Source organism: Branchiostoma lanceolatum, chromosome 18, assembly GCF_035083965.1.
Source record: "Branchiostoma lanceolatum isolate klBraLanc5 chromosome 18, klBraLanc5.hap2, whole genome shotgun sequence".
Classification (NCBI taxonomy): domain Eukaryota; kingdom Metazoa; phylum Chordata; class Leptocardii; order Amphioxiformes; family Branchiostomatidae; genus Branchiostoma; species Branchiostoma lanceolatum.
Window position 1 is genome coordinate 16,149,416 of NC_089739.1, and position 10,675 is coordinate 16,160,090.

At 39.6% G+C, this 10,675-nt stretch overlaps 1 protein-coding gene across 4 annotated transcripts; it reads left to right on the plus strand.

The window, feature by feature from the left end:
* The first annotated feature begins 730 nt into the window (after window positions 1-730).
* On the plus strand, window positions 731-7,714 carry LOC136423928 (zinc finger protein 93-like). Of its 4 annotated transcripts, none has more exons than XM_066412326.1 (2): window positions 731-864; window positions 4,971-7,714. In XM_066412326.1, exon 2 carries the CDS (start codon window positions 4,978-4,980, stop codon window positions 6,313-6,315), a length of 1,338 nt encoding a protein of 445 aa, XP_066268423.1. In that variant the 5' UTR covers window positions 731-864; window positions 4,971-4,977; the 3' UTR covers window positions 6,316-7,714. The 4 variants fall into 4 exon arrangements, with proteins under 4 accessions (XP_066268423.1, XP_066268424.1, XP_066268426.1 ...); XM_066412327.1 differs by having other exon boundaries at window positions 738-849; XM_066412329.1 differs by lacking the exon at window positions 731-864 and adding an exon at window positions 883-2,771.
* Window positions 7,715-10,675: the final 2,961 nt, after the last annotated feature.

Here is a 10,675-nt window from a genome sequence, read left to right on the forward strand (position 1 = left end):
ATACCACCAGAAAAGTTTTGAACCTTCTCAATTGCACTTAACTTCAGTAGGACACAACAATAACAACACAAGGATGGGAGCCAGGGAGTAGTGAAGTTGTGTCTGTACCTGTTAGAGTAGTGACCCTAATAAAATTGACTATTTCAACCAATCAGGTTGAGCTTGATAAATCCGCGCTCTCTCATTGGCTGACCGAATAAGTCCACCTGGCCAGATGAATAAAGATGTGACCTAAAGGTCAGTGACCCCATATGAGGAAAATAGCCGATGTTCTCCCCAAAATAGCCTCTAAAATCGTATTTTGAAGTGTTGTATGCCGAAAGTGCGCATGGGATTCTTTGAATATTTGTTCAATGCACCCCCATAGTAAATTTCAGGTCATTTGGATGTATTTCCAGAGCACAGGAGGCCAAAATGCATGCTTTTGGTCAGAAAAACCTCAATAAAATCACTTTCAAGGTCAATATCGAAAAAATGAAAAATGCCTCCCAGGGTATTTAATAACCCACTCTACCTGTATACCAAATTTCAGCTCAGTTGGTACAGGGACGACCGAGCTGAGTCGATTACAAGATTTGACAGGAGAAAGAAACCGTACGAACACAATATGTTGAGCCCAACAGTATGTTGGGCTCAACATAAATAGAACAACATCTTGATCTTTGCTAGGCTCAAACCACCAGCGTAAAGCGTTAAGCGGCGATCTATGGTATGCAAGTGAATATCAGGTTTTTGACCTCTAACCTTTTGTTGGCTTATTCGCCATTTTTTTACGGTCATCGTCGTCAGCATCACCGTGAGGATACCTGAAGTGACGTGATTTTAACTAAATTTCGTTTAGTCGTTAAGGTGGGATACTGATAGGTGAGACTTTATATTGTTGTTGATACCTCCTTGTTGGTTCCTGGTTGAGCGGTAGATCAGAGAACGTGAACCAAGTAGGTTATATTTAAACCTCCTTGGCGTGGTAAACTGCCCTACAGTATGTTCAGAAATCCCTTTGTTCAGAAATCTATATGTAACTAAATGTTCCAACTCTGGGCCATAATTCCGTAGGAAGACTTGCGGCTTGACGAGGTTCATGGTGGCATTTAGATTTTGACTTAACCCTTAAGCTGCCAGGTTTTTTAGCCAAGTAAAAATCAAAAATGTTTGACCCCTGACCTTCCTCACGAAACCCGCGAAACACCCGGCGGCGCTAACTCCCGTAACTTCCCGGCTTCGCGCGCTACACGCACGCAAAGCTGTTTTGTTCTGGGGAATACGCTATCCCGGTTATAACCGGGTTCAGCACACAAGGCATATTTCTGTATCCCTAATTAAGTCGGGACTGGCAGCTTATTAAGATCCTAATCCTATACAGCTAACGTTATACCTTCTTCTGATACTCTTCTCTCGTGCCATTTGGGAGACCTTGAACACTGCACTGTTAAATCTGAACCAGAGTCCAAATGTCTTGTTCATGCAAGGAGGTTAAAATAAGATGTATGAGTGAATCTTTTTAATTTCCTCTTCAAGTATTCAATTGCATATCTAACTGATGCCAGGTCATTAGATGTCTTTCATGTCTAACGTTAAATACTACGAACATCAAGCAGCATTCGGACAGTTTTGACTATTAAATATGAAAATATGAAAGATATTCGACATATGACTTGATTATGAGTTTTTGATACCTAGTTTAAAAATATAATTAGAGATTTTAAATAGCTAATGCAAAAATCTTGAGATATTCCAAAGCTGATATGAAAAAATCCAATCCCTTTTAAAGATTTAAAAAGTTCAATTAGAGTTTTAAATGCGCTGTGGAATCTTCCTACGAATTATGGCCATGTGTCGGAACTTATATGGCATAGGGATTTTGGAACATATCTAGTAGGGATTTCGGAACATAGAGATTTTAGAACAAAGGGATTTCGGAACATAGGGATTTCGGAACATAGGGATTTCGGAACATAGGGATTTCGGAACATAGGGATTTCGGAACATAGGGATTTCGGAACATAGGGATTTCGGAACATAGGGATTTCGGAACATAGTGCTGTAATGGAGGGGCCCGGGCCCAAAAGTTATTCGCCACTGTTGCTTAAATTCGCCACTTTGAGTTTACTTGATTTCTAATGTTAACTTGTTAAGCTACAATGTTAAGGTTACTTTTACGATCCAGCCAAGCATAAAATGTTAGTTTGATATGCATAGTGGCGAATTTGAGGCCCCCTTCTGGGTCGGTGGACGTCTTTGACGGGGAGGAGCCAATAGCCAATGGCCAGGGCAGTGTCTGTTGCAGGGCAGGGCTACAAGTATGAGAAATGCACACCCGTGAAGCTTGAATTTCAGTTAGGAGTATATTACAAGATTGAAGCTCATGTTACATGGGTTGAGTGTCACACACACCTTTACAAATTAAAGCACTGTGCGTTAAATAATGCTTAGAACATATCTCAGGATTAGGACCGCTCCAGTTATGGGCTAAATACTGCAAACAGTGTAACTGTCATGCACGAGGATACACACAGTTGTTGATTTGGATCTTAAGAATATCTACGCATATCGCGAACAATGTTGTTGTGTCCTCTAGGAGTAAAGTCTTGGAAGTTGGAAGATATTTGGAATTTCTGTGAGTGGGTTATATGAAAAGAAAGAAGATTGAGGAACAAAACATCCACATTGTAGTCACATCATTTGTTTGAGAAACTGACAGGAAGTGCGGTCAAAACTCACAGACTTGGTGACAAATCTTGAAGCAAGTTTCTGTGGAGAAGAAGAAAATGGTACTCCTTGTGAAGTCAACGGTCCACCACTTTTGTCCACTCGTTGTGTCTGTGTGACTCACTGTGAATGTTTTTGCATACAAAGTCAAGAAGCTATGGGTCCATTGTGATGATATTTTGGCAGAGGAAAATGCTACTGTTCCTTCATGCTTGTAATGTATGTGTACACAAATTGATTAAAGAAAACATTACCATGCATAGGTTATGTAAATGTTAACTTCATTTACATAATCAATGAGGATTAGATCCATCTTACAATAAACTAGTATGTAATTTGTGTAGAATTAGAACTTCATAGATTCTGCTAAACCTTATCCTTTCATAGTCAATGAAATTCTTTTAACTACTCTCACCTCTCAAATAAACGTACCGGTACGTTTATTTTTTTTCGCCTATAGTTCCACCCGGTACGTTCTTATTCTAGACGGTACGTTTATTATTTTTTGAAAAATTGAGGCTTTGCCAACCAGGAATCCCTCTAAAATCGTAATTTAAGGTTTATCTGCCCATATTTCCCCGGTATTTTTGCTTGTAATTCGCTATTTTTCGGCCTACCGGCGTTGATTTTCTCGCCGCTTTGACGGCCTTGTGAAAAGTATCCTGGCGGCACTCGTAACATATCGGTCGATATCGCTATGACGCTACAAAGTAAACCGGAAAAAAAGACGCGACATTGACATTTTAAAATACAGTTTTCATATAAATAACTTTGATATTCTCTGTTTATATCGTAAACCAAAGCACGCTGATCAAAAACGTGTGGAGTAGGGTGCACGCCTGCACGGGGAATAATAATTTCCTGACCACTATATCCGTAGTATCGGCAGCGCGGCGGAAGAATTATTTGTTCGCAGAAGACATGTAACACGTTAAAACAACAATCATAACTTAACTTCCCTTGTAATATGTGTTTTGAGGCCACAAAATCTCTAAAACGGTAGAAATATGTCCGATATGATTCGGTAAACAACAGCGCGAAATCGCGAAACATGGCCGCCACTCTCAGGCATGGCGACAGTAAAACTAGCAGCATATTGCGTAGTGCGGATACCGATCTTTAAAATGATACCGTAAACGCATGGAAATATTATATTTTTTGGGCAACGATAGACACACAAGGCCATATTTATTTTCAGAGGGTTCATTTTTTTAAATAATCGTAAGATTTTCCTAATTTAGGCGGTTCATCGCGGGTTTCTAGTGTCAACACGTAATGGGTAACTTCTTAGTATGTGCGGTCTGCGACGTTGAGCTACTTTTACAGTCGATCTCTGTTCAATATTGTGGGATTTACCGCGGGAACTCGAAATCCGAGCGTCTCACTTTGTTTTCGACGCTATGGAGCAAAAGTTTATAGACATATTTCTTTTGTGGAAGGACTGTGTTCATATTTGTGTTTTTTTTGTGGTTGATCATGTCTTTAGAAAATATGATCAGGTACATTTAACTTAAGTACTCTGATGATTTTTGTTATATGTCACTGATTGTCAGTCATAATAAAATGATATAACAATTTTCTTTGATCACTTGCTTCAAGTTCCAAGTAGAAAAAGCATGTATCATGTACATTTTCACTCGTTGAATTTGAAAGCACCGTGGCCCCCGGTTAGGGGTCATAGCGGGGAACCTATGCCCAATTTTTCAATATTACTATTATATTTTACGAAGAGGCGAGGAAGATCATCATGATTTGAACAAGCTATGGACAGTTATTCTGTTCAATATCTATATACTTAATAGGTATGGCATAATTGACTAAATATAAGTTACCTACCTGCTTATTATCTTATTTCCCTCTGACAGTGACAGTTGTACATGTATGGACACAGTTTACCTAGCCTCGACTGTCGATTTTTGAAATTTTCCGGGGGGTACTTTTATTCCAGGGGGTACTTATATTTCATTTTGAAGATTTGTCCGGGGGGTACTTCTATTCCAGGGGGTACTTCTATTTGAGAGGTTAGAGTATAGAGATAATTGGAACGTTAGTTTTTCCACTGGAAAAAACCTGGTGATCTCTCATAAATTTACTTACAGGCATAGTAAAACGTGTAACTATATTGACAACATTTATAATGTACTACTAGTAGTAAATCCAAACCTTTTTCATTTTTTGTTGTTGTTTTGTACGTAGAAAAATTTGCCTCTTCACATCTTAAATGATCTTTTCTGTTTCTAATATTTTCTTGTCTCTCTTAGACTAGAGATGGACGAGTTGACATGTGGGCCTCCTGGGCTTTGCTCAGAACAAACTGTGAAACAGATACACATCAAAGAGGAGGAGACAGGAGACACGGGATGGGAGCAGAACGAAGAACAGCACGTATGCCAGGAAATGTACAGCGAGGACCAGGAATCGTACGCCGTAAGTCATGTAGCTGTACCAACCCGGCATCCTGGGAACGAGACTTACAACAGTACTAGTGGGGAGCAGACAACAGACACAGACTGGCTGGATGTACTAAGTGAGGAAACGTACGGCGTAAACTGTACTCAGCCTGAGGAGGGCGTCTCTTCACATCTACATGTACAGGCCTGCACTCGACATGTGGGGGTTAACAACACGACGGAGCAAACAACAGACACGGATCGGCAGCAGGACAAGAAAAGGGCCATTCCAAACAATGAAACGTCCGGTGTTAACTATACCGGGTCCGCCAAAGAAGTCTTGATACAGGGACATACAATACAAGAAGGCAGCCATGTGGCAGGACATACCTACATTTGCTTTAAGTGTGGTTACCGGGCAGCAGAAAGGAAGCTCATTTATGAACATATGAGAAAACATGCTGATGAGAAAAACTACAAATGTGACCATTGTGACTATTCTTCAGCAGAGAAATATGTAGACCAACACGTCATGGTAAAGCATGCCGGTGAGAAGCCCTACATTTGTGATGATGATGGATGTAAGATGAATGATGGGCAACACCTAACCCAACATAAAACAGCTTGTAAAGGGGAGAAGCGGCCTTTTGATTGTGACCATGGATTGAATTCTGAAACATGTTCAGAGCCAAGCAGTCAGGGTTCTGTGAATAACACATCTTCAGAACAGGAGAAAAGGCACGCTGATAATCCACTGATTCTACGATCGGCCGTGCCCAGACGCCATGATAGCGACAAGCTGTTTGAAACACTGAAGATGGTTTTTCGCCAAGAAAAGGAAGCCAATGGTGTGATCTGTTCTGCTGTGGAATTGTGGGCGGACACAATGCAGACAAATTGCCTGATTGAAGTGGAGCTGAGAAAGGATAACGGCCATGGGTATCATATTTGCCCTTGGCCTTCATGTCGGTATGGGAGAAGGGGAAGGCACCAGGTTGCAGACCACGTCAGGAAACTACACATCGGTCCAAACTTTTGTTCGCAATGTGGCCACATCACCAAGTCACTGCCAGCTATGCAGCGCCATCGCAAGCGAAGAGGACACGACACCCCAGCACCACCACCGCTGTTTGACACATACCAGAATGCAGCTGTCAGAAGATACTGTAGAGAAATGTGTAGCGAATTTTCTGTTCCCTTTTCTGAAGTACATTAGTGTTCTTCTCTTTCCTCCAATTCATAGATACATGTAAAGAATTGAGTTCATAAGAACTGTCAGCCTTTTGCTGTTTCACAAGAACAGTTTTGCATCAGGGGTGCTGTTAGTGTTAGCACATTATGTACATAGATACGATATGGATAATCTCCAAGTAGATGCGGGGTCCAGCATGTTGTTCTTTGCATGCTTTTGTAAAATCTAGTACAACACTCTAGTAGTTAACATTCTTAACACCACTTTCTTTCTCAAAATAATCGGAGACTAAGCTGGTGTTGAAAATGTCAACTACTAGAGTGGTGTTACAAAACATGCGTAAAACACAGACTGTGCCAGTGCACACATCTGCTTGGATTTAGATATGGCCGGCAACCGACAAGTTATATTGCTATAGCTTTATTGTTTTCATTTTTAGTATAGGTTTTCTGTTCATAAATGTAGCCTTTGGATAAAGATATGGTAGCGTTGAAAGTACTATTTTGTGTTGAATTCAGTGAAATTGGAAGTGAAGGACAAAGAAATTTCACATCTCCTTGAGCATTTCACAACTTTGCAAAGATAGTAGCACTGTACATTATTTGTAAACCGTTCACTTAAGTAGTGCTTGTATGAGTCCGTTTAATACAATGAAGCTGCACATGTACCAGGAACATGGCAGAGAATAGAATGAATAAACAAATACTAAAAGTCATGTAGATTAGATATAGCCTGACAAAGACCATTCTTTCCTCAATTGGATGGCATGATATCCTGTAACTTCATGTTCACTGTGTTCTCGGTCACCTCTTCACCGTGAATTCATCATCACCGTGAAAAACCTGTTGTAATCATTCATAATTCCTTCACATTTCTGTTCTGTAAAATTTACTTGGCGCCACCGTGAAGTTAACGTTCAGTGAAAATGTCCATTTTCCTTACACTGAAATTTTGCCTCCGTGAAGATAAAGTTAATTACAGTATAGTGTGCCTATGGTAATTGGAAAAAGACATGCTTGCATTTGTAGATTCACAAAAAGGGTTTCAAAATTAAATTTTGGTCACCCAGCAATCAACATCTAATGAAAAGGGGTCATATGAAGGGTGTGCTAGATATCCAATCTATCCTAGGACAATCCTAGATTCTCCTAGCCTGACAAAAAACATATGGAAATTCTGTGCCCTTAATGAGTCAATTAGTTATCCCTGAAGGTACCCCCTTCTGTATATTAATAATAACTCACTCCAAGGAGGTTTTCTCACTCTAATCCACCCTTAGAGATATTTGGGATCTTATCTGATTCTGTGTGATTCTGATAAGGTAGGGTCAGAGATTGTAAAGTAGAATCATAAAGGAAGATTATATTCAGTTAGTAACTTAATTATTGATACTACTGACACAATAAACTGTGGCCAAAATTCATATCGAATCCGGCTTGGTGTGTTGCCTTGGGACCAATACAGACTATAGTGAAAGAGACATAGGCAATCCCTCCCAACTGACATGTAGCATTATATCCCTTCTTAATTATCTCCATGAAAAATGGAGATATTGTTTTGAGCATGTCTGTGTGTGTGTCTGTCTGCGTGTTTGTGTTTCTGGATTATTGTGCTCAGCATAACTCAAGAACCTCTGGATGGATTATGATGATATTTGGTATGTGGGTAGGTGTTGGGAGAAAAAAGGTCAAGGTTGATTTTGGGCCCCCTGGTATGTGACCTTGGTACTACAGCAGAACTTCCGTTTTTTGCACGTTTTGATCTGAACTTGCTATGGTCTTTATTTTTGGATGGCAGGTAGCTTGTGATGTAAGGAAGAAGTGCTGTAGGCTTGCTCTGGAACTGCATTGGCGTTTTTGTCAAAATCTTCCAATGAGAATAACTGAAGAAAGGAACGATGGATTTTTTTTCATTTTTTTTTTCATTTCCATGATATTTAATATGCAGGTAGCTTAGACAGAGATGTACATAATGACGTATAAATTATGCGACTAAATGGGACTTAATTTGCATAAGAGGAAAGTCTATATTTCCATTCTAGGCATGTTGTGGCAGCTTACACCTGTTAGTTTCGAAACTGGGTCAAATATTCCCCAGGGGCCTTACAGCTAGTGATTAAACCACAAAGGGATATACAACCAAACCTGTATACTTGTTTCTATTATGTGGATAGTTTAAGTGTTACTTGATATAATGAAGTGGTATAAATGCTAATCAGAATCTAATTTGCATAATTATAAACCCTCTCCATTCAACGGTACAACAGTTCAAAAATCCAACATATGTAACTGAGAAATAAAGGGACATTGCTAGATGAAAGTTATGCAAATGAAGACCTAATTTTCATAACTAATGAGAAAATACTGTAATTCCATATTGGTAGATAACTGGAATTTCATACTTGTGGCAGATAGAAGTTATGTGACAGTGAACATGGTTGAATACAAATTATGCAAATGTGTGCCTAATTTGCATGATGTGTATTTCATGGATATTTGAGGTCTCCAAACTCTTGTTGTTACAGTTTAAGTCTGTAGTGAAGACTTGCATAATTATCATTTTATTATACTAAGCAGCACTTATGCTGTCTACATATATATACGAAAATCATGATGATGTCAACTGTAGCTATAGTATTTTCTCATTAATTGCGCAAATCAGGTCTTTATTTGCATTTTTGAGACCTGTCAATATTTCTTTCTAAGCATACATATGGTATCGGACCGGAGTTTTTTTTACGATTTACAATTCCGCCAAGAAATGTAGGTCGGAAAATGTAATCATATCGCTGAAAAGCGGTTTTCTGCTGCTTTCCGATGTATTTATCGGTATTGTCCATTATCCCTTTATTTTGGGTAGAAACCATAGTAAAATCCTTGGTGAAATGTAAATTTTGGACGCGAAAATTTTTTAAAACTTTTTTGATCGAACCTGCATGTAAAAAAAAGTTTTCCTGGGGTCACGGCATCTATGCTGAGAAAGCTTAATAAATGGTGTCTCTGGGAAATAAAAAAATAAAAAGTCATGTGATAACTTTGTTTAAATCTCCAATGACGCAAATTCGGTGAAATGCATTAAAAAAGATGCTATTTGGGTCATCAGGCGAAAAAAACGCATCACCGTTATGCACAGCTAAAACGATCACCAAGCAATAGAGGGCAGAACTCAGAGTGACGACCACGCACTTCCGGCGGATTACCGGGCCATAGCTGATTTGAACTCCGATAGATTTGACATGCGCCAAAAATAATTACTCAAGCAACTGGATAAAATTTTTGAAACGTATTTGGTGTATCTTACTACCTTACCTGGCTGTCCAACCTTCATCAACGCAGATGTGACATGCTTGAGAGTCCTATCATGAAATGCAGTGGTCGTATAAACTTTCCTCGTTAAGTATGCAAATTCGATACTGATTTTCTTAATTAGTATCTGATTATGTAAATCAGCACTGCACTCAAGCTTTTTAAACACCAAAATAATTACCAACACTTCTTTAGTTATTTCCTTTCAAATTCTGAAACGAAGTCTACTCCTGCAGCTCCAAAAGAGCCGCTAGGGGGCCCAAACCTACACGACTTAATATCTTCCTAAAATGCTATCTACCACTCCAGCATGTCCAGAACAAGAGATACCAAAACAGAAAGTTCCGCTGCAGTACCTTGGGGGTGGGGTGGGGGGTGTGGTGGGTGGTTGTAGGTGGTGTCAAAATCTGACCATCTGGTGGTCCATCCAGGCCTTCTGGAGTTATGCTGCTAATATGCACACACACACACACACACATACATACATACATACACATACACACACAAACGCTATCGAAAACATAACATTCTTGGCGAAGGTAATAAGCTATACACGACTTACTCTCCCTCCCAAGAGCTATCTACCATTTAAAAATCATGACTTATCCAGAACACGAGATACCAAACCCGAAAGTTCCATTACAGTACCATATCATGCCGAAAACTACTGGAGTAATCGTGCCGAGGTTTCAAGAAGACCTAACGTTAACCACATACCAAATATCAAGACAATCCATCCAGGCATTCTTGAGTTATCGTATTCACACGCACACACACGAACGCTGACGAACACATTGTAATGATAGATTTTTCATTTTTGTCCCTTCTCATCTTCTTTAACTTTAGCATTCTGCGACATTAGTATCCATTTTCATTTGTAGGATTTACAGTATGGCCTGAAACTTTTTTCTTGGGGAAACTAAGGCGAACGAAAATTGATGCGCGCGCGGATTCATACACTAGTCAAAACAGCATGGCCTGAAGATCCATGCACAGCAAAACAAAATAACAGGTTACAGTTACGTTAGCTATATGATGCGGTAGATTTTGACGTTACGTTAAGCGCATTCTACTGTAAC